The sequence below is a fragment of the Thermobia domestica genome, chromosome 5 (assembly GCF_964235325.1).
Source record: "Thermobia domestica chromosome 5, izTheDome1.hap1.1, whole genome shotgun sequence".
Taxonomy (NCBI): domain Eukaryota; kingdom Metazoa; phylum Arthropoda; class Insecta; order Zygentoma; family Lepismatidae; genus Thermobia; species Thermobia domestica.
Window position 1 is genome coordinate 202,058,803 of NC_137458.1, and position 27,628 is coordinate 202,086,430.

The 27,628-nt window shown below is 36.1% G+C and overlaps 1 protein-coding gene across 4 annotated transcripts in view; it reads left to right on the plus strand.

Moving 5' to 3' along the window:
• LOC145686345 (uncharacterized) overlaps positions 1-25,986 on the plus strand; it is a 244,867-nt gene extending 218,881 nt beyond the window's left edge. For all 4 annotated transcript variants that reach the window (XM_081759588.1, XM_081759589.1, XM_081759586.1 and 1 more), the window contains exons 12-15: positions 87-728; positions 4,827-4,984; positions 11,177-11,307; positions 21,831-25,986. In XM_081759588.1, the coding sequence (XP_081615714.1) occupies positions 87-728; positions 4,827-4,984; positions 11,177-11,307; positions 21,831-25,936 (5,037 nt within the window). In that variant the 3' untranslated portion in view covers positions 25,937-25,986. The remainder of the gene's footprint in view (positions 1-86; positions 729-4,826; positions 4,985-11,176; positions 11,308-21,830) is intronic.
• Positions 25,987-27,628: the final 1,642 nt, after the last annotated feature.

The window sequence follows — 27,628 nt, forward strand, 5'->3', positions numbered from 1 at the left end:
TACGATGTAGTCGTGTGAGTTTTTTTCTTAAAAGAAAAACTTTGTTTCTAATATCTGTAATTTTCAAATTGCTTTTCTTTCCGCAGTTCAGCGAACTGGAAGTGGGAGTTCCAGAGAAGAGAAAAGGGAAAAGTAGTGCTTGTAATAACAACGTGAAAGAAAAACAAAATGATAACTTAGATGCAACCGAAACAGTATCGGGAGAAAACAATCCAAAGATAGGAACTTTAGAGAAGGAAAATTTACATGGAAGTTTGGAAACTCCAAAGGATAATGAACTTTGCAATTCTAATAACTTACGCTTTAATATTGATAGTGATAGAAGTAGCGAAAACAGCTTATCACACAACATGCCGAAACTAGAAAATAGCCATACAAGTGAAAATAGTCCAGGTTTTATATGTGATCGTGGTAATAACAACAACAATGGAAAAGTAAGTAATTCTACTACAGAGTGTGCAGTGACTTTAAGCAGTTCTCATGCTTCCAGCAGTAGCTCTACTTCTCAGCATTTTGAGTGTTCTGTAAGTAAACTGTGCAAGGATGAAAATTATGTTGAAGAAACAAATGACTGTGATAAGCCTTGTGAACGGCGCAAGCTGTATGATGCAAGCAAATACGAACCAACGTTTTCTGATTTCGAACTTGTGGTCGATAGTGTTGATGGCGTTCGTCAATTAATAGCAAAGTTTTCTGATGATGTAGATATTCTTAGAAAATTACAGAAGGTAAGTGTTTGAGTTATTTCAATACTATCTTCAGATTTCAGGTAATTTACGAATTTAACTCATTTGCAATCCCAAAATCTGAGACAACCCAGTCATTATATTATACACCGGCTGATCACTGAATTAGACCACCCCTCCAAATTTAACCTCGTTCCTATGTGAAATTCGCAATAGTAATGCATAGCTACTACGCTAGTTGCTCTCAGTTCTGGGAATTCAGACGTGATGGGTGAACGCTGGTATTTACTAGTGTTTGACAGAGGTCGGCGAAAGGAGCAGCAGCAAAAGTATATGAAGATTTATGTCCACAAGGATAAACCATCGACAAAACTACAGAGGACTACATAACGTGGTCAGCATGGCGAGTGTCATATTCAGCGACTGGTACCGACTCAGACGAGGAGCTAACTACTCAAAACAACCATGGTCAATCCGAAAACACAGTGTAATTTTTTGTATTGGCTATTTTAGCAAACACCATGGCTTCAGTCTCCTTATCCGGGTTTAGTAGCGTGAACTATTCGCATGGCTCAACAAACACGCGAATTTAAAGATAGAAGACTGGAAGAGGAGCAGATAAGTCACGATTTTGACTGAACTTCGTGGGTAGGCATGCACATGGTTGACGGAAACTCAAAAAGATGTGGGAGTGCTCGTGCATAGTGTTAATAGTGCAGACCGATGGTGGTATACGTATAATATAAAGCATGACAAAAACTAGATATGCTGGTGGTTGTAGACAAACATGAGGCTGTTGTCCACTATCACAATCTCTTTGGAGATTGGGTATATCCCACAATGTTCTACTTTTCCCCGTGGCAATGTTATCCTCCAAGGCGATATCGCCTTTGTAAGAATGATTCGAAAGACATAAAATGGAAATCAGCATCTTCCATGGTCTTAAAACTGCATGGATTTCAAGCTTACCGAGCACCAGTAAAACTTCATGAAAGGTTATTCTTACATCTAGTCAGAAACAGTCCCACCTGCATATCGCTGTTAAAGACTTCAAATGCATCTTAGCCATTGCCAGCGGACGACTTGCATCTGCTTCACGTCTGATCGGTGCTGTATAGAGGTCAAAAGAACCAACCAACTGTTATGTAAATGGTCATAATTGAATGATCAGTCGCTGTATTCATTTTAAAAAATTTTTAAATTATGTTTTCAGCACTTTTTGTTGGAGAAAAAGAACCATTTCCATATATGTAAGTGCTAATGACATGCGTTAAATATTTGGGAAATCTTAGTTCTTATGAGTCATTCCAAGTGAACTTAGTTCTATTTTTGCTTTATTATTTATTTATTTATTTCTAAGAATACCTTTAAGAGAAGAAAAATAATTGTAACTTGAAGAACTTAGTGACCAAAAAATGGGCACGCATTTTCAGTGGAGTGAGTTGTTGGCGTTTCTTCGCACTGAGGATGCAAAAATTATAAGACAGTGTGACCTCACTATATCTTTGATATTTTCAATCTCTGAATATATCTATCTATCTATCTATCTATATCTATATCTATATATATATATCATATATGTAATATAAGATTTTGACGATGAAGTTCCATTTTTTACATTTCAAACCGTTCAAAGACTTCTACGTTTATTGTGCGGAATAGTTTTGTATTGGTTTCGATGCGAATAATAGTACTCCAGTTTTATTTTAATGTCAGGATTTTATTGTTTTCCATCAAACCATTGTCAATTAGTACCAGTTTCGCAGCAATTACTTACACAGTAAACGGATAAAATGATTACTTTCAGTGCGCAGGATATATGGTATTTTTCACCTTCAATGTGGAATTTTATGGAGTTCGTATTTATTACTGTTTATAATTCTACAGTGAACGTAATTGTCTGTAATTTGTTACCTATCGTCTCCAATAGCTTGAAAAACACATTTAATTCTAATTTCATTGCGAGAATTGAGATTTTAAGATGAATTTCATCGCTGTTCTTCTTCCTGGTATTTCTGCTATGTAAGAAAATCACTAACAGCATAAATTCTAAAAATTAGTGAGTGAAGACACTGGATCATCATAAAGTCCCGAATTAATAATAATATGATTATACTGTTTCCGTTGTCTTAAATTCCTATCACAATTCCTTCTAGATTTGTAGTTCACGTGTTCAACTTACTGTTAACCAATCAACCTGTCGTTTCTACAAAGAAGCTATGTCTCAAATCCCCCAATCTTAATTCCCCAATATTTCTGTCTTTGTCCTCCTCCTCTTCCTTATTTCGTATTGAAGTATATTTTCATCCACCCGTATATATACATAGCACAAAGTTGCTCTATTAAAATTGTCTACAAGGTTGTTTCAAATTTTCCGGATTCAGTAGCGTGCCAAAAATTTGCAGCACGAAGTTGCACTCCCAGCTTTAGTGACCTCTTGATAAGGCAGTGTGGTAAGACACATCAAAAGTTGTGCATACTAAACCACAGCCAGAACGTTTGTGCAATAGTTTGCAATTATATCATGGACAGAAAGTTGGAACATTGAGGCAACGTGGAATTTTTCGCCAACTTGGCAAATGGGCCAGAAATAATGAGCATCCTCGGCAAGTTTACAGCAATGAGATGTTGTTTCGAGTGGTACAGGTGTTTCAAAGACGGAAGAACTTCCCTTAAAGAACAATGAGCTATATGGTTAAACTTTTACAAGCAGCACTTCCGGAAATACGGAACGAATCAGTGAACTTGGACATGAGGATCGTCGAAGGACGATCAACGAGATTGCAAACATGAATGATATGTCGTGAGGGTTAGTGTATAAAATCCAAACGTCGGAATCGAACATGCGGCATTCTGAGCGTGCCGCGAATGACTCAAGGCCAGGCTAATTACCAATAACAAGTTTTGGGTATACGAACACGATCCTCGGACAAAGCCGCAGTCTTCGCAATGAGAAAGCTCATAATTTCCTTGAACGAAGAAGGCAAGAATGAACTGTATCTCAACGAAGATATAATTACAGTTTTTCTTCTTTTTTACTTTCTTCGATATTGTGGCAGTGCTCATCGCTAATTAACTCTTCAAAACCAGAAAGTCAGTACACATTTGTATTGAGATGTTTTTGAGAAAACATTTGGGGAAACTGACCGAATCTGTGGCGCACGAAGAATTGAATTTTCCACGATGACAATACATCCTCTCACCGAGCAGTCCTCGTTCGTGTGTTTCTCATCAAACAAAACATGTTGTTGCTTTTTTACCCTCCTTGGTTGCTAGATTTATCTCCTGTCGATTCTTCCTTTCCATATTGATAAAAGATGCAGCTGAAAGGTAGCTATTTTCACATTGTTGCCGAAATCCAGCGCAAATCACACACAGTTCTGGACTTGCGTACGCAAAAAGACTTCAGCAATAACAACGCTGGGACTGGTGCAGTGTTGCACAAGGTGATTATTTCGGAGATGCTGTTGAGCCTTAAATATGTAATGTAGTAGTGAGCTAGTCCGGAAATTTTTTCATACATTCTTGTATCTCTTTAAAGTTCGATTTTGCTCTTGTGAACATACCTGAACATAAATAACAATCGTAGTGAACCTTATGTGTTATAACCATAGTGTGTCGCTGCATAAACGATGCACTCCTTTCATATAATGTTCTGCGTATAAATTTCTGGGTTTATTTCTCTGTTGGACAGCTTTTTATATAGAAACCAATCTAATAGTACTGGAGAATAAGATAGCATTACACTTGTTGGAGAATTTATTGTACAGAATTGTCCAAAACACTTTATTCTGCAGCCAAATAAGCGCAGGAAATCCAAACCAAAAATTAATTTCAATTACTGTTAAATTTCGCAAATGTGACAAATTGTTGTATATAAGTTAATCTATTTATACATAAAATCACTGACACCGAAATATTTATTCATTTATTTATTTATTCATAACAGGTTTCTGATACAGCACTAGGCCATTTTACACAAACATTTTAACAATTTGATAACATAACAATTTAATAACAATTTGAGGTCAAGATGGTATAACATAGAGTTTTGTTTAAAAAAATTACTGATGAAACTTCCCTGTCACTTAATGATTTTAGCTTTTAAACTTTTCTTTTCTGAATCTGTTTCCATTGTAGAAACCTCAAAAAGAGAACCGGCCAAGTTGTGAAGTAAAATTAGCTAATCGGCTCTCAGCTCTTCTAGAAGAACTTGAACCATGGGAGACAAGTCTTATCACTGCTGTGAGGAGGATGAGATTTCGCTTATACAAGGAGTGGGAAGATTATAACAATAGGTAATACGCAGTTCTTTTTATTATTTCATTTGACGAACTTCTAGATACAGCCCGTGAGGCCAATTTACACTGGAATTACAATTAACAACAATAACAACAACGGGAAAGGAAGTCAGGTAAGGCCAGTGGTGCTATTCAGCCGGTTCGGACCGGTTCGCTAGAACCGGTTGTTAAAATATTTCGAGTTCGCAGAACCATTTGTTTATACACAGACATAAACACACACACACACACGCAGCTGGAAGGGAGAGTTGGTTGGATACAAATTTTTCACAGCCAGATACAATTTACCTACATAAAAAAATCTTGCTTTACCCTGTAGATACCAGAAGATTAATGACGGGGTGGGGGAACAGTAAATTTCATCTTAAGTGTCTTTGTTTTAAGAAAGTTTTATAGCTATAGAGGCAAGCATATGTTGTCTCAGAACAAGTCATAAACACTCTATCAGGCCTTGTTCTTTGAGAAGTAAAAGTCTGAGTGGAAGTGTGATGAAGATACAGTTATTGTGTTGAAACTGTTACGTGATTGTGTTATATATATACATATATATATATATATATATATATATATATATATATATATATATATATATATATATATATATATATATATGAGTGATTCCATTTCAAATCGTCCAGGGTGGTCCACACGACTGTCTCAGATTTAGCTTATTTTTTAAAATAAGAAACTACATACAAAATTATTAGACCCATATTTTTTCTTTTTGCTGAAAAAAATTTTTTCTTCGATATACAGCCTTCCAAAATGGCCGCCCTCATCTCGGATTGCTCGAAAAACTGAAAAACATGTCAAATTAAAAGTTCTGTTGTAGAGAAACGAATGTACTTAGTAACATAATCGCAATAGCAGGAAGAGTATAAAGTTGTATGTTTCGTTGGAGGGCCAAAATTCGTCTATTGGTCCAATAGCAATCGCGCAATTCACTCGCAATGTTGCCAACTTTGGTGAAATTTTTGCTAACTTCAAACACTTTTCTCTCTGTCCTCACGAGCAATATTAACCATCTGATTCTAGCATCGAAATCTACTCCATAAGGTCTCTTGACGATGTAAAGGACTTACGTTTCTGATTATTACATCCCACGATATAGCATGATGAAAAGCTGAAAATTTCATTAAGACGCCATGTTTGGACGCCATTTTCTCAAAAACCCCACCTTTTAAAAATCTGAATTTTTTTCATGTATTGGAGAAGTACCTAAGGATTTAATATCCATTAACCGTTCATGCGGCTGCAGCCCCTAACATTCGCAATTAATTATTGAAATTTCGATTTTTGTACTTGAAATGTAAATATTTCCTATGGGCATTTAGGTCCTATACACAAGGCGATTTGAAAGGGAGAATGAAAATTTTGAGAGATGAATCCTGACATCAAATCCAATAGAAAAGTTCGTATAAACATGAGTCGAATTCCGCTTCGTTTTCGAGTTACAGAGCTTCCAACTCGGGTGCCAAAATCGGTTCGGGACAATAGAAAATAAAATATAAATTTCGCGTTAAATCAGAAACTGTGTGTTAAAGCTTTGATAAAGTTCAGAAAGTTGATTTGTATCAACATGATGATATTTACGTGCGTTGCAATTCGGTTGGCAGTGTTGCCAACTTGGTACAACTTTTATTTGTTACTAAATGACACTACGTGGATTTTATGTGATATTTGGTACTCATTAATGATTGCAAACATCACATGAAGCACAATTTTCCCTAGATCACCGCAGTTTTCGAGAACTTACATGTATTTCATTAAAAGGTTTTATCTCATGCGTTATTGATTGATTGTGTGATTCGGTGTCGTGAACATCGTCCTAGTGTTCTCTGGAACCATGAAAATTGTTTACACTGGTAGCATGACATTGTAGTGCACTAGTTAGGTGTTTGTGTGAATAACAATGGGGAAGTCCTATTACAGTAAGGACCGTATTAAATGTGTTGATGACTCTAAAAGGCATAATATAATGTGTTGATTATGCTAAAAGCCGTAAGAGGATTGTGCACAGAAAGAATTCTAGCCAAAACCAATTATCTTGCGGTAAAATATACAGATTGCGTACAGCGTGTCAGCCCAAAGGTACTATTAGGGGAGGATGATTATTTGTGTCCTGTACACAAGGCGATTTGAAAGGCAGTATGAAAAATTTTGAGAGGCGAATCCTTCACCGTAGTCTAGGTTTCGCCGATAACGGCCGTTTTCATGAGGACACACACATTCATGTTTAGTATGTTAACTGTCCGGTTAATGGTTTCCAAATCTACATTCAGAGGAACAAATTCTTTATCTTGCTGGTGCATAATTTCATATTTACATCTTCTTTCGTGGTCACCAATATCTCACATACATTCACGTTGTTCACGGTAAATATTCAAAGTACCCTTTACACAAATAATCATCCTCTCCTAATACTACGTTTTGGCAGACGCGCTGTACGCAATACATATTTTATTTTACTTTTAAAATGTTTGTCAAGAATTCTTTCTGTACACAATTATCTTATGCCTTTTAGAATCAACATATTTAATACGGTCCTTACTGTAATAGGACTTCTCCATTGTTATTCACACAAACACTGTAACTAGTGCACTACAATGTCATGTTACCAGTGAAAACGATTTTCATGGTTCCAAAGAACACTAGGACGATGGTCACGACACCGAATCTCGTAAGAAACTGTTTCGTGGTTGCAGCAGAACTTCTTGAACAAGTTCGTACTTGATTCGTGGAGTTATGAGAGATTTTGCAATAATAAAAAATATTTTATTATTATTATTATTATTATTATTATTATTATTATTATTATTATTATTATTATTATTATTATTATTATTATTATTATTATTACAACTTACACAGACGTAGTTTTTATTCGACATTTTGGTTTTACTAATGATGGCAAACATCAAGTGAAATTCACACTTAATGTTTCAACTATCAATAACACACGAGATATACCTTTTAATGAAATACATGTGTTTTCGAAAACTGTGCTGACATGGGGAAATTTGTGCTTCATGTGATGTTTGCAATCATTAATGAATACCAAATATCACATAAAATCCACGTAGTGTCATTTGGAAACAAAAGTTGTACCAAGTTGGCAACACTGCCAACCGAATTGCAACGCACGTAAAAATCATCATGTTGATACAAATCAACTTTCTGAACTTCATCATAACTTTAGCACATAGTTCTGATTTAACACGAAATTTATATTTTATTTTCCATTGTCGCGAGCCGATTTTGGGTCCCGAGTTGGAAACCCTGTAACTCGAAAACGAAGCGGAATTCGACTCATGTTTATACGAACTTTTCTATTGGATTTGATGTCAGGATTCATCTCTCAAAATTTTCATTCTCCCTTTCAAATCGCCTTGTGTATAGGACCTAAATGCCCATAGGAAATATTTACATTTCAAGTACAAAAATCGAAATTTCAATAATTAATTGCGAATGTTAGGGGCTGCAGCCGCATGAACGGTTAATGGATATTAAATCCTTAGGTACTTCTCCAATACATGAAAAAAATTCAGATTTTTAAAAGGTGGGGTTTTTGAGAAAATGGCGTCCAAACATGGCGTCTTAATGAAATTTTCAGCTTTTCATCATGCTATATCGTGGGATGTAATAATCAGAAACGTAAGTCCTTTACATCGTCAAGAGACCTTATGGAGTAGATTTCGATGCTAGAATCAGATGGTTAATATTGCTCATGAGGACAGAGAAAAAAGTGTTTGAAGTTAGCAAAAATTTCACCAAAGTTGGCAACATTGCGAGTGAATTGCGCGATTGCTATTGGACCAATAGACGAATTTTGGCCCTCCAACGAAACATACAACTTTATACTCTTCCTGCTATTGCGATTATGTTACTAAGTACATTCGTTTCTCTACAACAGAACTTTTAATTTGACATGTTTTTCAGTTTTTCGAGCAATCCGAGATGAGGGCGGCCATTTTGGAAGGCTGTATATCGAAGGAAAAATTTTTTTCAGCAAAAAGAAAAAATATGGGTCTAATAATATTGCATGTAGATCCCACATTAAAAAAATAAATGAAATCTGAGACTATGATGGGGACCAATTGTGGCTTGCCTGGACGATTTGAAATGGAATCGGTCATATATATATATTATATTGTCACACAGGCTTGCTCAGTATGTTGTTGTGTTTAGTTTGAAGGTATAAGCGCTTATTGTTTTATTTCTTAATCTCAAATACTCAGATATCAAGAATGAGAATGTTATATGAATGAAGTGGTGAGCGTTTTTATATTTGAAACACATACATACTATTATCATCAATTGTCGATCCATTGCTGGACGAAGGTCTTTCCAATACTTTGTGACAACTATATATCTTGGACAATTCGTTTCCAATATATTAGAGTACTACATAATTTCGTCACACCACCTTGTATTAGGATGCTGTGTAGCTCACTAGTTGTCATCTCCGATATCCAGTAAAATATTTAGTTTTGACTATTTTGTATGGTTTATTTCCTAAGAGAATTATATCTATCCATCTACTATTTCTCTCTTTCACACACACACACACACACACACATATATATATATATATATATATATATATATATATATATATATATATAGAGAGAGAGAGAGAGAGAGAGAGAGAGGGGGGGGGAGGGGGGATTAAAAAATTGGAATAGCACCACTGGGTAAGGCCTATATTTAAAGATACTCTCTAGTGGAACTGAAGGAAAACTCGGGAAAAACTTCAATCACTGTTCGAATCCAAACCTTCTGACTGTGAAGCCAGAACTCTAAACACAGACATACACTCCTTCGCATATTATTTCCCATTGCTTTCTGTACAGATAGATTGTATTTTTGTTGAGTAAATTATTCTTATACATCAGCTGACAGTGGTATAAGTCAGTTCCAAGTTGAAAGATGTATTGATGTAACTCGTTCATCTATTAAGAAAAATTGTTTGAAAAGGGTCTGGACAATTGTGACAAGTTATTAAATTTTGTGAGAATTGTTCTGCGTATTACATAGTATCTCAACGTTGTACATTTCAATGTACTTCATAAACTGATACTCAGTTTACTGATCGAAACATTAAACGACACTTTTTAAATGTAATTCGTTATTATTATGATCAAAAATTACTTCCATCTCATGTGCGCAGTTCAGTTGTGTGTAATTTCCGGGCGTGAGCTGTTGCACAACAGCCAATTTGCATGAGTGGAAATACAGGTTTAAATGCAAAGCACCCCTGACCGAATGAATACTGAGGCCAAGTTCATACGCATGCCTCCAAGCGGAGCTGCATGGCTTGTCAGACTCTTTCTACATTTTTGGAGGGTAAGTGCAGTTCATGTAGTCTCAGGGGACTCTATGTTCATTAATGTACCTCGTGCTTTAACCCAACATAGGGTAATGTTATGGGTGGGAACAACTTGGTTTCTGTAGATATTAAAATGACGGAGAAGCTCACGCTGAACTACCATGATAGACTCGTTATTCGTGACGAAGACCTAGACAAAACACGATGTTCTATCGTCCATAGCTCCATGACTTAATCTGAAAAGAAAGGAAAATAAACTTACAGAAACTAAAAATAACAGACAATAAAATACTAAGACTTCAGAAAAGTAATAACACCTTCCGCACTTAGTGGAGAGTTTTAGCCGTTTCAGAAACGTTCCTCCTCTCTCGCCCGCCCTGTCTAATATCCAATAATACTTTTACTCCATAAATACAAATATGTACCACAGTTATTATTTGATATAGCTGATAAACGAAAAAATCAATTCTTGCCACAAGTAGTTCCACAATTTTCCGAGTATTTTAGTTGAGTAATCTTTGGCATAGCTACAATAATAAGATGATGTCTTTAACCTACTGGCCACAGGTCTTAGACACGAATTATAATAATAATAATAATATTAATAATAAGTTTGCTTCTCCTTCTGATATCAAAATAATATTTTTTATACATCAGTGATCATCCTTGTCATGAAAAGTCTTACATTTGAGGAAGTTAAATGTTTCATTTGAACTTAACAATATCATATTATTAGTTAAAAGTAATTCCTGTTCTCTTAACATGCGAAGAGATTCTCTTGTAATCAATCAAACAAATTCAGTGTTAATTATTACAAAGCTTAATTATTCATAGCAGCATTTTTCCTTGCTTTTCTGTAGGAAGCCAGATAAAGTGGATCCAGCAGAAGAAGCATGGAAATCAGAGCCTGAGTATGAGGAAGAGATTCTGGACGATGATGATTGCAAGGATGAAAATGAGGAAGGTGAAGAAGAGGAGGAGGAGCCTTTAGGTAAGATCTCTTGGACCTGTTTTCACATAGGTCAAATGGTAAAGCCCACATAGGTGTCTACTAGCCTGGAAAACATGGAAAAGTCAGGGAATTTTATGATTTCTGGGGAAGTCAGGAAATTTTCTATATATTCTGAAAATTTTTGGTAAAGTTAGGTGTATTTCATTATTTTTACATTACATTTTATCTGCACAGTGTTTGCAAAACAACTTTTCGCTTCAGCAGAAGTCATCATACAATGAAGGACTTCTGAATGGAGTTGGCAACCCTTGCGTCTGGAGCTCGTGATTTCTGGTCTTCACGTTAAAAAAAGTGATCCTCATGTCCAGGGGTATAGCTAGGCTATTGCAACCAATGACCTGCAATAAAATCCTAAATAACACTTGTTCTGATCTTGTTGATTTTAATGTAGCGATAAGAGAACCTAACTATGAATGGTTCACTCTAATGTATAATATAATATACCTACATCAGTTAGATTTAAAACTCCTATTCCATTTTCTCCATATTCCATTTTCAGTACAGTTTGGCCTTCCGCGTGTCTTTTTTGATGTTTCTTGTTATTTTGCAGTTAATTTCTGTGAATATTTTTGCTATGCTTGTAACTTTTCAATAAGACCATTAATACTGACCATTATCGAGTATTTTTGCATATCACCACATACCAATCGGGGCTAAACTTGGACTTCAAGGGCTTTAAAAGTGTGACTAAACTATGGATTGGGCACACTTATCGATCGTTTTCAATTATTTTGCGTCACCCCCATGTTGATGAGGAATGAATTTGGATTGAAACTGCATCACGATTGTAAATATTCAACTCAGCAGCCCCGAAAACTATGCTTTGGACACTAATATTGATTCTTCTTAATTATTTTTACATTCATCCCGTCACCCCTCCTACCCTTTTTCCCAAAAATGTACTAAAATACTAACTTAGGTCACTAGTGTACCAAAACTCATCAAAATCTGTTCTAGTTATTTCATTTTTAGATTTCTAAACTCTGCAATGCATAAGTGTCAGAAGTCTTATAGAACGGGTATGTCCAACCGTCCGTCGACGATTCTCAGAGCAGTCATGATATCGCATCACTGTCAATCAAAACCATTGTGGGTTGTTACGGTACTGAATTATAGGAAATGAACTTTCCTGAATTGTTGGAATAACCTGTCGACATGCTCTCACACGTAAACCTGACTAATAAAAGTGGTTTCTTCTGTATATTGGACATAAGACGGTCAATAAATCCGACTCAAGCTTCACAATTTCTTATTCATTTTTTTCCTTAAAAAATGGGTTTGATGATGTCAGAGGAAACTAAAATTAACAAGTGCTTTCTAAATGAGCAATTGATCGTCGAGTTCTGGATTATACAGAGCTGATGCTAGACAACATTTATTAGTTGAAATAACTTAGGAGTTAGTCTGTGATTAGGTTTCATCTTATATAAGTAGAGCTATTCATAACAGAGAAGGAAAATATGGTAGTCATTTTAAAGCAGATGTTTCCTCATTTTTCATATTTCTCATATTCCTCATATTTCATGGTGACTCATTGCAGTGTTGGGCATTAATCAATTAAAATCAATTACAATTAATCAGTCCATTGAAAGTAATTGCTTTGAATTCAATTATAAAATTTGCAATTAAATTTAAGTAATTGTTAATTAGTCATCAGGGAATTAAAACATTTAATTGTTAATTGCAAAGGTTTAGTTGAAACGTTTGTTAATTGAAATGAAGCAGTTCAAACTTCTAATTATTAATTGCAGTTAGTGAGCAATTAAAAGTAAAGATAAGAAGAAGTGTATCTATTGCGTTGTCGTTACTGTATCATATATTGGAAATAAGGCACTTACATTAAATGCTGGGTAACGACCATCCCCATGTCCCTCAGAAAAAAAGCTGGAAAGGGCATTTCTTTTAATATTATGTTTATGGTTCTATACCCCTCGGGAGGCCTCTATATGCTTGTCATGCACACAATTTACGGACAAAACATCGACTGCTGAAACAGCGACCGAGTAAACAGCAACTGCCGACCAAATCAGAGATTTGCAAAACGGAGACTTATCAATACGAAAAGTCTTAAAATTAGAGAGTAATTTAATTTCACAGCTGAGTTCCCTCGAATGGTTGTAATGTTCCCTGCCACATGACTTACGGTGCAAGTAATAGTTATAAATGACCTACCATTATTGAATATTAATTACTGAAATTTGTCAGTTATTTATTGTTCCTAATTTGAAAGTCTGATATAAATACTGAACATCAGCCAGCGAGTTTCATTTCACAATGTGAAACTACGGTGAACTTCCAGACTATGCGAATGCAATACTCAGACTTGAAGTAGTACATCTGTAACTATAGGTTGCAATAGAGGAATAAGATCAAAGATATAACCTGTTCCTCAAATGTTGATTCCATATCAATAATCCGTTACTTTCTGTCTCTTACTGTTTTAGCATTGTGAAACTTAACATTGAAACCGGAAGTTCTGATTGATGTCTATCACTTTCTCTTGCAATAAAGGAATAAAATTAGAGGTGAAATATATTCTTGCAGTACTAAATCCTTATCAAAAAATGCTTGTCGCTATGTATTTCTGTTTTATTCGTAATGCGATCAGTGCTGTAACCAAAAACTCGTACATGTTTAACACTTCCGGATTAAGCAGTCGAGGCAAAACCTATTGTTGGGACGCTGAATCTGAAAAAATATATATATTTGGTCTAGGAATTAATTCGTGCGGGTGGACAAGAGATGGCGCAACGAACGGAGCGTCCCACAGTTCCGTGTATCCACACATGTGTTGCAAACCCCTGTCATCGCGTATCGTTCGTAGTATAGGGCAGTGGATTAAAGCGTCAACAACACCAGTTTGTAGTTAAGTGAACATGGCGCAATTTGTGCCTGATAAAGTGATTTTGCGGGGTGTCCTGCTGCATTACTTTAACATGCAGAAAAGTGCGACTGAAAGGCATCGTATTTTGGTGGAAGTGTATGGTGACCATGCTCTAGCTGAGCGAACGTGTCAGAAGTGGTTTGCACGGTTTAGAAGTGGTGATTTCGGCTTGGCAGACCAAGAGCGAGCTGGACAGCCAAAAAAATTTCAAGACGAAGAATTGACAGCATTGCTCGAGCAGGATTCGTGTCAAACGCAGGAACAACTTGCAGCAGCATTAGGCGTTGATCAAACAACAGTCTCCAAACGCTTGAAAGCCATGGGAATGGTTCAAAAGATGTCACATTGGGTTCCACATGAATTGAAAGACAGAGACGTTGAAAGACGAAAAACCATTTGCGAATTGCTGCTTCAACGACAGAGCAGAAAGGGGTTTCTGCATCGAATTATTACGGGTGATGAGAAGTGGATCCATTACGAGAACCCTAAACGAAAAAAGGCCTGGGTGAAACCAGGTGAACCAGATCCATCACAACCAAAACGAGATATTCACTGTGCAAAGGTTATGCTGTGCATATGGTGAGATATGAAAGGTGTAGTGTACTATGAGCTGCTGCAACCGGGTGAAACTATGAATGGAGAACGTTATCGACGACAATTAATGCGTTTGAAGCAAGCTCTGGCCAGAACACGACCAGAATGGGAGAACAGACATGATAAACTTATTGTTCAACATGATAACGCTCGCCCACATGTCGCAAAACCGGTCAAAACCTATTTAGAAAATGTCGGATGGGAAGTTTTACCCCACCCGCCGTATTCACCAGACGTTGCTCCTTCGGACTACTACTTGTTCGATTGCATGAACAACGATTTGATTGGACAGCGGTTTACTTCTTCAGAAGATATCGAAACATGGGTCTCTGACTGGATCGCTTCCAAGGATGAGGACTTCTTTCGCCACGGAATCCGTACATTGCCTGACAGATGGGCGAAAGTGGTGGCTAGCGATGGACAATATTTTTCTTAAGGTATTTATGTATTTTGTGTTTGTACTACAGCTTCAATGTGTGCGTACCAACCGCACGAATTAATTCCTAGACCAAATATATATATATATATATATATCCTTCGAACGTCTTGTCCCTATGAAAATAAGTATCGAAACAGGAAATACTAGTAAACTCCAACTACTTCCGGTTTTGGCAGAACGTTGCGTGTGGAGATGGTATGTTCTCTTTAGACGCTGAATCGATTGTCGAAAACCGCTTGTCGCTATCTATTACTGTGGTTGTTCTATAATGATAAACACATGTTTTTAACAAACTGAATAAAACAAGGTGTGACACACACACACAAAAAAAAAAGAAGAAGAAAAAAGACTGTTTCAATAAATCAGTGTACTTATAGAATAGTTCTCTCTAATGTTATAATCTTCAAGATAGTCCCCTTCAACATTCACACGCTACATTCGGTAACATTCCTGGATCGAGGTTTCTGGAAGGCCTTTCAGGAGATTCTCCGTTTTCGCTCGAACATCTTTAACTGAGGTAAAATGGGTTCCCTTTATGCAAAATTTAACTTTAGGAAATTAAAAAAAAAGTTACAGGAAGCTAAATCTCGTGGATGCTTCTTCATAGTAATTGTTTTTTGGTCAGAAACTGGTTGCAGATATTCCCTTGTGAGCGGTTGTATTGTCCTGCAACAGCCAAGCATCACTCCACAAATGTGGCTTTTTTTCCCTATTTTTTCACGAAGTTCTTTTAGTACTTCAATGTAGTAGTGCTGAGTAACAGTCTGGCCACTGGGAACCCACTCAATTATTAGAATTCCCTTAGTGTCGAAGAAGACAATCAACATTGCCTTCAATTTTGATTTTGACATGCGCGCTATTTTAGGTCTTAGAGATCTTGACATTTCCACTGCATTGAGTGGCGCCTACTTTCAGGATTATAGATAAAAATCCATGTTTCATCACAAGTTACAACGGATTCCAACAAATTTGGCTCGTTTCTAATGCGTTCTAGCATGTCAACACATAAGCCTTTACAGCGCTGTTCTTGGTCATCGGACATATATTTCGGAACAGCCTTCACAAATATTCCTCATGTGTAATTCTTCAGTTAAAATGCGTCGAACAGCCTTATTCAAGTTAACCAACTCTGCCGCTGCACAAACACTTAATCTTCGGTCACACCTGATCACCTCACAAACTTTTGCAATGTTTTGCTCTGTAGTCGCTGACCTTGGGCGTCCAGAACATTCATCATCTTCCACACTGTCCTTTCCTTCCGAAAACCGATTATACTATTATACTATTCACACGTGTCCGGGACACAGTTTCATCTCCGTAAGTCTTGGTAACATTTGAAATGTTTTTGTGGCTGATTTCTTAAGTTTCACAAGAAACCTAATGTTGATTCGCTGTTCAGTTTTTTTACATTAGACGACACTAATGTTGATTCGCTGTTCAGTATTTTACATTAGACGGCATTCTGGCAGAATGTAGTTGCACGTGTCACTCACTAACGTAATATTCTTAAGTGTCGACCGGTTGAGTCGAAACTGGTAACATGGATAGAGGAGGGTGTGGGATTATGTCACCAAAACAATTATTTTCAACTCCAATCTTTTTTCAAGTTTGGCAGTTAGTCTCGTTTTTGTGTCACCTCGTATACTAAAGAAAAACGGAAACTCATGCTTGTGGTCAGTCTTGCCTCCCTTGGCAAAATCTAAAATGACATTACTGTTCATTACTTACGGCATCGACCGTTGCAAAGTTGTGCTCTGAGACTTGCAACAGGTCAAAAATCATGTTTTTTCTAAGCTCCGCCCCTCCTCATACCCTTTTCCTTAGAGGCCGAGTGTTCTTTCATGCTGTTACTATCTGAAATGCTCGTTCTTCGCATTTAGAGAATAGAGGAAGTATTTGAATCGCTTCCCCTTTTAGATGAAAGTATAATGATGAAAGTTCGTATATGTCACCCCTTCCCACTTTCATGCAGATGGGGCTGAAGTTCGAGTTAAATGGAATTAACAGGGTCATTATCCATCTCAATGACATCGAAAATTATGGATTAAATGCTAATATCGGTCTTTTTTTAAAAAAATATTTTTATATGTCACTTCTTCCCACCGAACTTCCTCTTATGCCGATAATTGATAAAATCCTAAGTTTTCCATGGTCCACTTTTGTACCAAAATTAATCGAATTCAGTAAAGCACTGTAGAAGGGGTTGGCCGCTAAACATTGCTACATTACTTTTTTTTTTTAGACTTCCAAACTCTGCTATGCATAAGTGTCGGAAGCCTTATAGAACGACTTTGTCCGTCCGTCCGTCTGTTGACAGGTATCAGAAAAAAAAAAGAGATATCGAGATGTGGGTATTTGCAATTGATTCAGCGTCCCAAGAAAAAGTTCCAACTCTTCTATTAAGTTCAAACCGAAAGTTGTTCAAATTAGCCATTTATGGTTTTAACGTTATCCCCATACAACAAAAACAGTACCAGATAGCGAGAAACACTTTTTGTAAACTGTTCAGCGTCTCAAAATAACATATCGTGACTGTCCACAATACTCTACCAAAAACGGAAGTAGTTGAGATTTACTATTACTTGCGATTTCAATACTGATTCCTGTAGATTAAAAACGATAAAATGTTAACAAGATGCAGTCGATTCACCGTTCCAAGAATAGGTTCCATTTCCTCCCTTAACTCTTTATTCAACCTGGAATAGAGAGTTATCGCCATAGAACAGAAAACGGTACCTGATAGCGTGAAGCTGTTTTTTTCACAAACGATTATCCTCGTTTCGTTACTCCAGTTTTTATTCTGTTGATTTATCTCCAATCGCTTTCATACTACGAGTACTAAACCTTTTCTCTGACACGGATACTATGTTTCGGCGGCCTTTTGAGAACAGTGCCATTTCATCTCAATCGTTTTCTCCTGCAAGATGTTTGATTTTCCAAGATTTATCGAATGAGGTACCACTCAACTCATGTTACTATTTGAAATTTTGAAGTTAGCCCCCAAGACCCCTTCAGGGAGGCCACTGGGATCACAGGGAACACACCACTCGCTATGCCCTATGATATTTACGTATTTCAATCTTGTTCCATTCATTTACCTTCCATGGTTTTCATACTACGGGTACTGGAGTTTCCGAAACATATCATGGCGGCCATTTTCAAAATGGTGCTCCATATGGAACATCTTTTGGTACAGCGTTACTTAGCTTTCCAAAACCTATCGAACGAGGTATTACTCGACCCATGTTCCCATTTGATATTTCAAAGTTACCCCCGTTACCCCCATTTAGGGAGACGGAGAGAGGCACTTTTGGTGGAATTGGATTTCCCACTTAGCAATATATAACGTGCACTTCAAACATTTCTTCTATGTTTTATCATTTTTCAGATATTTCCGTGGATTTATTAAAATGGCCCACCCTGTATATATATAATATTAACAGACAGATTAAAAGGAAAGAAAAAATTTATTTTTATTTAACTTTTGGTAAATATGATACAGGTTCGTGAATAAGTACAGTATACAATACGATGAGTGAAAGAAAAAAAACTTAAGATGAGGGTTAGAAATGAGTCTTTATCTCATATATGAAAACGTTTAAAGTAATGATACGAGTCCTCTCTCGTAGCTCAAGACGAACCATAATATCATACGTATTGTCGAAGTACCCTTTCTGGTGTCCATGCATTTCACTTTACTGCATTTTTTATACACACATAAGATCACGTTCATTAATCACATTCTGTTCGTCAAAGTATCTATCAAATACATTTCTCCCATTTCTGGGATTAAGAGATTGAAGTTTTGTCACTGATATCACGGTGAGTAATGTTACTTATTCTGTCATTAGCTTACTATCACATTCACTATTTCTCAGTGAATATCACTGTACTACTAAGTACACACATTTATCGTTCGCTTCGCACTATATATATATATATGAACGAGAATTTTCCAAGTTCAGAAGGACTTTCGGTTGTATTGCAAACACAGCTACTGAGGTGGAAACTGTGTCTTCATCAGACTTCCACTCCTCCTGGCTGCTTGGAAGTTGATCATCACTTATATACTCTCCGGAGATAAACTTTTAATTAGGCTCTGCCCCTTCGTTAAAAAGTAAAACTTGTGTGGCTTTCACTTTCACTTTTTAGCTGCACACGTGTCCAATTAAAAGTTTACTTGTTTCGCTGGATACATTCTGTCCTCTAATTATCCTTATTTTCTTTATTATTTTTTCTCTTTCTTCTTCTTTAAGAATAATCTTCTCCCATTCTTTATTTATCGAGAATCCTACATTCCAATTCATCACCTTGTCTCCTACCTTCATAATCTTTCTGGCTTCTTTCCATTTTCTCACCAAAGTTCTGTTCTCTACTTCTATAACCTGCTCCTTCCCACCCTATCCTGTGGTTTGTCTCTTTCTGATGCTTATGTATTGCATTGGTGTCCCTTTTCAATCCTACATCATTCTGGTGCTATTTTATCCTTTCTTGCATTTTCTTTTTGAAGTGTAACAAAATTTACATAGGAGAAACAAAAAAGAAGATGCAAGAAAGGATAAAATAGCACCAGGATGATGTAAGATTGGAAAGGGACAACAATGCGATATATAAGCATCAGAAAGAGACAAACCACAGGATAGGGTGGGAAGAAGCAGAGGTCATAGAAGTAGAGAACAGAACTTTGGTGAGAAAATGGAAAAAAGCCAGGGAGACAAGGTGATGAATTGGAATGCAGGATTATCGCTAAATAAAGAGTGGGAGAAGATTCTGCTTAAAGAAGAAATGAAAAAGAAGAAGAAAGAAAGAAAAAATAAGGAAAACAAGAATAATTAGAGGACAGAATGTAACCAGCTAAAAAGTGAAAGCCACAGAAGTGTTACTTTTTTAATGAAGGGGCGGAGCCTAATTAAAAGTTGATCTCCGGAAAGTATATAAGTGATGACCAACTCCCAAGCAGCCAGAAGGAGTGAAAGTCTGATGAAGACACAGTTATTGTGTTGAAACTGTTAACTTGATGGTGTCTTTTTTTATATATATTATCACATAGCCTTGCTCAGTGTGTTATTGTGTATTAGTACAAAAAGGAAATAAGGCCTGATAGAATAATTATATATTTCATAATTTTCACGGAGATGTGTATAGTTCAACAACTAAGTATATCGATATCTCACCCGTGTTTATTTTATTTGACTGACGTTTTAAACGCATTGACTGTTTTTATCAGGGATGGCAAAAGAACCGGCTCTGACCTGCTTTCGAACCGGTTCAGGCACCAAAAACCCATGCTAAAGATAGGAACGTGTCCGAAGCGTTTTCACAGGAACCGGTTCATTTTCCATCCCTGATTTTTACCTTTGAGAGTTGTGTTAATTCGTGAAATCGTTGTACAATGATTGTGGTGTGTTATTATTATTATTATTATTATTATTATTATTATTATTATTATTATTATTAATAATAATAATAATAATAATAATAATAATAATAATAATAATAATAATAATAATAATAATAATATTTTACATTGTTATAATTTAACATTTCAGTAGTTAACGTTAAATGTTGTTTCAAGTTATAGATCGATTCAAGTTTATATCCACCGCTTTCTTAATATTATTATTGCTTTCGATGTTTTTCTCTTTAATGGTAATAAATTATTTCAAATTTCACTTTTTTCCCTATTCAGTATATTATCGTGTAATTTTATCTGTATTGCTTCTCTTAATAACGGAAATAAGGCCTGACAAAAGCAGTCAACATTCGCGCAACATGCAATAGAAGAAAAGCATAAAATTTTTTTGAAAATGTGTCTGTGATGTGTAGATCTATTCATGAATATAAAAAAAGATATTAAAAAAGCAATAGAAACAAAAATACACGATAATATATTGAATAGGGAAGACGGTTTGAAATTAAGTGAAATTTTGAATATTTTATTCCCATAAAGAAAATCGGAAAGCAATAATAATAATAATAGAAGAAGAAGAAGAAAACGATTAATGTAAATTTGAATCAAACTGTAACATGTGACAGTGTTTAATTCTTAAATAGTGAAATATGGAATTACAATAATGTAAAAAATTAAAATTATACCACAATAATTGTACAAGTCTCGAATTAGCACAACTCAGTAAATAAACGTAATCAGTGCGTTTGAAACGTCAGTCAAATAAAATAAGCACGGATGGAATATCGAAAGTTTTTATTTACTTAATTAGATCCAACTGTGGTTTTCAGTTGTCTATATTGTCTTTTTACAAATTAATAATGAAGCCATTTATGTATATATTTTAATTCGAGGGTCCTCTTTAAAATATATATTTTCAGGTAACTTTATTAGTAGCTCATGCGTCTTGTCGATCGGCCTCTTTTGTATAGTCTATCTGTCTTCATGTCTGGTTGGGAGTTTGGATGTCTTGTGTAATTTCTTGTTTTCCATGCTTTGAAAACCGGGATGTCAAACATGCTATAATAAACTTAGACTTACAGAGTTTCTGAGTATTAGTGTAACGTTTAAACTAAGCAAAAGCTCCTAGCAGTCGTCTAGACAGAAATTAATTGCTTTTTTATTGTATTTTACAGAGGATGGCTCACACCGTCGTTATTTGGCACGTCGAGTGAAACGCAAGCGACCTCCAGTTATTGATGGATGTGATGAAGGTAGCATCGAATCCAGCGAGTCAGGAGAAGCTAGTGAAAAGAAACCTAGAAGATCTCATGGAAGTTCGTGTGCATCTGATCCAGCAAAGAAAAAGGCGAAGAAGAAGGGCGACGCCAATAAAAGTCATTCTAAGAATGTGGAGCCTCTTTGGGAACATATGACCAAAAATAGCGTGGATGAGGCAAATAGAGGATTGCAGTGGGAAGTGTACAGACAACAATTAATCAAAAATCCACCTACTAGTGGAACTGTCGTATCTAAATCAGAGGTACTATCAGGGGATGTGCTAAGAAAACTTTTGAGTGGATATGATGTTGATGTAAATAAAGATAGTGTACAGCCAATGAAAGTCGATACGAGTGATACTAGTGCTTTTTCTGATCACAAGAGTAATATAAGTAGTATTGCATTACACAGTTCAGCGTCGACGTCAGTTAAGACAATAAAACCGAAATGTTCTCAACCCTCAAATAAACTAAAGCTCGCTAATAATAGTGAAATACTTACTGCTACGAAAAGTGCTCAGAAGTATTTTAAACGTTCCGTTGTGGTTAAAAATGCAAATACTGATGACGATAGAAAGAAAACTCCAATGTACTACTTAATTAATCAGGAAAGTGTAAATATTGATAATCCAGTAAGTTCGAAACAAGGTAATTTAGCTTCAATGAAATTTCGGACATCAGTGGTGCCTACAAAGAAGGCACAAATTAGCACACATAAAAAAGAATACAAAATTAAGAAAGATGGTCCAAGCACCGATCAGCTTGTTCCAACACCAATGATTGAGATGCAAGGAACTGCAGGACTTAGTGATTTGCAATCAAAAATAATGATGCTTAGTCCAACAAAGCTAGTGGATGATATCTCTAGACAGCAATTCAAAAAGTCCGCAAGTGAAGTGAAAGGAAGATTGGGAAGCTCTTCAAGCATTCTTCCGCATCCTGTTGAAGAAATAGCTCAATTAAAGACCGTGCGTCAGGATTCTGACCTTGAAGCAGGAGGGCAATCAACATCCTTAATTTTACAGAAGTTTACTATTCCTAATGTTTCAAACCCGGATACATTACCTCAGATTGCTCAGAGAAGTGCAGAAACTGTGACCGTTTCAGCGACACCATCGTTGATATCAGCAGTTCCTAAGCTTACTTCAAGTATCAGTTCAATAACAGCTCCTACTACTAACACTCTTACAAAGTGTATTCAACAATCCAATTTCAAAGATGTACTTGAAAAGGCTGTAAGGCGTATTCAGTCCTCACAAACGATTGGAAAGCAGCCAGTCGTTCTCGTGCCGGCTATAAACTCAAACGGACAGGCGCTTCTCATTCAGTATGTTGGGACAGAAGCAGCACAGATAATTAAAAGCATGGAAAAAGATTCTGTTCCAGTGAAGCAACAACTCCCGACTGTTTTATCAAGTTGCACTGAAACTGCCGCTTCTAAAGTAGTCAAAAGTCAAAAGTCAGAACGGAAACGCGTGATTCAAAATTTATTACCTAACGTACAGTCAGCTGGCCGTACTCCCTCCTTCAACCTACGCACAAATGCTAGCAGTCAGTGCACTTTCACAGATGTAACGGAGAAAGAAATATTGCGAGATTCAGCCAATGATGGTACTACTTTGTCTGTAAACATAGCAAAAACACATCCAAATTTGTTAGTAAATGCGGACCCTAGAAGCTCTCAATTCGAAGATTCTCTTGATACCGAAACGTCTATTTTGTATAAAAATGTAGCAGCAAGTACTAATATGGGTAAAGAAACTTCAAGCAACTGTACTGTTGCAACTCAAAATAAGAAATCTGTTGAAGACAATGGAGTAATTCATGTGTCATCTTCTCAGTTACGTGTTCAAGAACAAAAGCAACCATACGATGTGCTATACTCTACAGTGGAATCACATCCGACATATGCTTCAGATCTTTCTGCAACAGCTGTAGAATCAAATACACATCAAGTGATAGTAGATGCAATGGGTAGTCCTTTACCCACGCATCAAACAACTGTTTTTATTCAGAACTATCCACATTCAAGTTTATCCAGTACCACTTTTAATCCGTTGCATTTAAGCACGGGAATTGAGTCACAAGCGTCTCAGACTTTGTGTGAAAATAGTCAAGTGCAATCTAATTTTGTACAAGATGGTGGTATACAACAAACATTAGATAACATTTCTCCTGCTGTTGCACAGATAGATTTGTCGACGAGTGTACTAGATACTAATCAAGAACCTATTGTGAATGAAAATATTTTTCAAGCAACTTGTCAGTCCGTTTTTCAGCAGCAGTCGAAGATACAAACTCAAAATCAGCTGAAAGATACACTTCTGAATTTCCCTAGCTTGGAAACTTCGGTACCTTCAGCCGTAAATTTGAACTCTTCAGTAACTCCTACGATTAATTTATTACCAATCAGTTCATTACATCAGAACCCTACCAGTAAGAATCGTATAGTTCTTCAGCAAGGACCTACGCTAAATATTCTACCAAATAAGCAGCCTCCTATATTACTAAACAAACAAGATGTGCAGTCGAAAAATCATACATTAGTCTTCCAAACAACTACTTACGAATCTGGAAACTCGGTTTCAGACCAAAATGAACTTACATTGAAGACAGATGTTTCCGCGTCTGCAGATGTGAAACAGTTACCATTGTCAAGAATATTACAAAACACTGCACATCAAACGCTTGTTTTGCATCCCACAGTTTCTACGTCACCTACAAGAAGTACTAGTATAAAATCATCATCAATTGTTCAAAGCTCAGGGAAACAAGCATTCATTCTTCAAGGTACCAACTTAGCACAACCTTTGTTACAGACATCACCGAAACAACATGTACTGCTTTTGCAGACAGATGGCTGTGGTACCTTTGCATTGCAAAACAGTATTCCACAGACAAAAAAACCTCTTATTCCTTCTAAACAGCAGCGATTGCTCGTGAAAGGAAATAGCAGTTCCAGTAAACCTGCTATAGTAACTACTACTAATCATAATCATCCCAAGCAGCAAACTTTTCTTCTGCAAGCAAATACAATTTCTTCACCATTGAAAAACACTCCTTCAGTTTTGTGGGACCTTTCTAAAGACAAAACTTTATATATTCAACAAAACACAATACCGAAACCAGTTGTAACTACGAACATCCCATCCCCAAAGAAATCCCTTCAAAATATAAAAATTGGTGCCTCACCAAATAGGCAAACTACTTCAGAAACAGAGGTTTCATCTTCGGTTATGCAACAGGTTAACGAAATTTCGTCATCGAAATCAAAGTTCTATGTATGCGTTCCGTCTACTTCTGTTAAGCAGCCAGTTGTTACTGCTACTAAGACTGAGAAACAAATAAAAAGTGTTTCATTTAATAAACAAGCAAATGTAAGTCAATCTCAGAATGTGAGCAAAGTGAGAACAAACGACATAAACTATGCCGTTTATACAAAACCTATACAAAATATTACAAGCGATTCAAACATAACTCCTCCTGCTGTAACCTCAAGTGTTTCGGATATTAGTGTATCACATTTTGTGATTAGTTCGCAGAGTGAAATTTTAGCTCATCAAATTATGGACCCAAAACCTGTTGCTGATGGAATTATTCATGACAGATGTTCTGCAGAGAATCTTGAAAAAACAGTTAATAGTAACACCTCGGTTGCCCGAAACAAGATAGGCCAGAGTGTGATAAAGAAACCACAATTAGCAACAAAGCCAGCAAATGAGGTTCAATCCCATACGGGTAAACTTGTATTAGTGAATTCTTCACAAGGTAAAAAGTTAGGTGTTCTCTTACCAAATGGTCAGGTACAGTATATTGCCAATAATCAACTGCTCCAGGTTTTGAAATCAAGTAAGCCTGTAACTTATACATCTTCAAAGACTAGTCAAGACACAAATTGTGCTAGTCAACACACAGCTGAAGAAACTATTTCAGACAGTTCATTTGCTTTAAGACAGGAAGGCGTACTTGTTACCAATATGCAGGCTTCTGGCATGATTACCATTTCACAGTCAGGGAAGTGAAGTGTCTTACGAGGTTACTGTAGTGATAATTTTTATTCCTATTCTGTGTCCATGCCGGAATAATACTGTTAAAGGGGTGAAAATTTTAACCATGATTTTTTTACGATTTGTATTGTATAGAAACACAAAAACTATTTCAAGTTTTATGTATTGTAAAATGTACAGGATGTACAAAAATAGTGAGGTCTTTATATTTTTAATTGTGTAAGAAACTATGATAGAAGAATGAATTGTGGTTTTGACCTCAAAAGCGGTCGGTTAAGTGATATATTTTTAAAAATATGCTGTACGTGTGTTACAGCTACAATTTTGGTGGATGCTTTGTTTTTATTATTATTATTTCTTTTAAGGAATCTGAAGGAGATCGTTTACCTTTGGTTATAGATCTAATGTATATATATATATATATATATATATATATATATTGACAATAATTTGATTCATATTATAGTATATAATATTCTGTATAATAAATGTAAAATAAATTATTTTTTGCCCAATATTTTTGTTATATATCAGTTTAGCTTTAGTGGATTTAGAAGTTACTTCAGTATCGAATTATGATTTTTTTACTATTTTCAATTATTTTGAATTTTTCTACATAAAGTTCGTGGGAGACCCGAGTTCGATTCCCGACGGGAGCTCATGTGCTTCGGATTCCCCGTTAATCAGTATATTCCTTCTTATATATATCCTCGCTGCTGAAAGGGACGTTAAACTCTAAATCAACTCAACTCAACTCAACTCTACATAAAAGTTAATTTAAGCATTTTTTATGGCTAATATGTAGAGCTGTAAGGTTGGTTCCTGTGACCACGGAATAACTCCTCCTCAGGCTGAGGATCGAGAAGGCCAGTTAGCTGCATGAATAAGAAGTTGCGGACAGACGAGAAGGGGTGGTCCTTCAGCTTGGGAGTTAAGTGTGAGGCTAATAACTTCATTCTGTAGAAATGTTTACAGAAGCCGCGGAACACAACTGATATCTTGGTACGACCTGAGCAAAGAAAAATAAATTTGAGTGGAATGCAATATAAAATATTTATAGGACAGGCGCATTAAAATCCATAACGTGAGTTTGAGAAATAAGGGTGGACCTAGTAGTAGTTCAGAAAGTTAGATGGGTAGGAAAGGGAGAGGTTTAGTGAGGAAATTTTACGTTTTATTTTTATGGTGAAGGAAATAAAATCATTAATTAGGAACAGGATTTGTCGTTCACGAACGAATAATATGAGCAACTAAACACATTGAAATTGTCAATAATAGACTATCTTTTATTACTGTTTAAGGTCGGTTATACAATATTATTGTTCTAAATGCACGTGCCATAACAGAAATTAAGGATGATGGTATAAAGAACAGTCTTTTATGAAGCTCTAGAACGTGTCTTTGATTAACTCCGCGATACCATATGAAAATTTTGTTGGGACACTTCAGTGCGAAAACAGGACAAGAAAGATATTTTCATGTTGGGAATGAAAGTCTGCATAATGAAAATAATGACAACAGCCATTAGACTCGCGAACTTTGCAACATCCGAAAACCTTATCGTGAAGACTACAAAATTCCCACATCGTAATATTTTAAAATATATTTGGACCTCGCTAACTGCAAAAACACGTAATCAGGTTGATCACGTTTTACTAGATAGAAGACAGTCTTGCATAATTAATAATTAGTCGTTTAGAGAGCTGA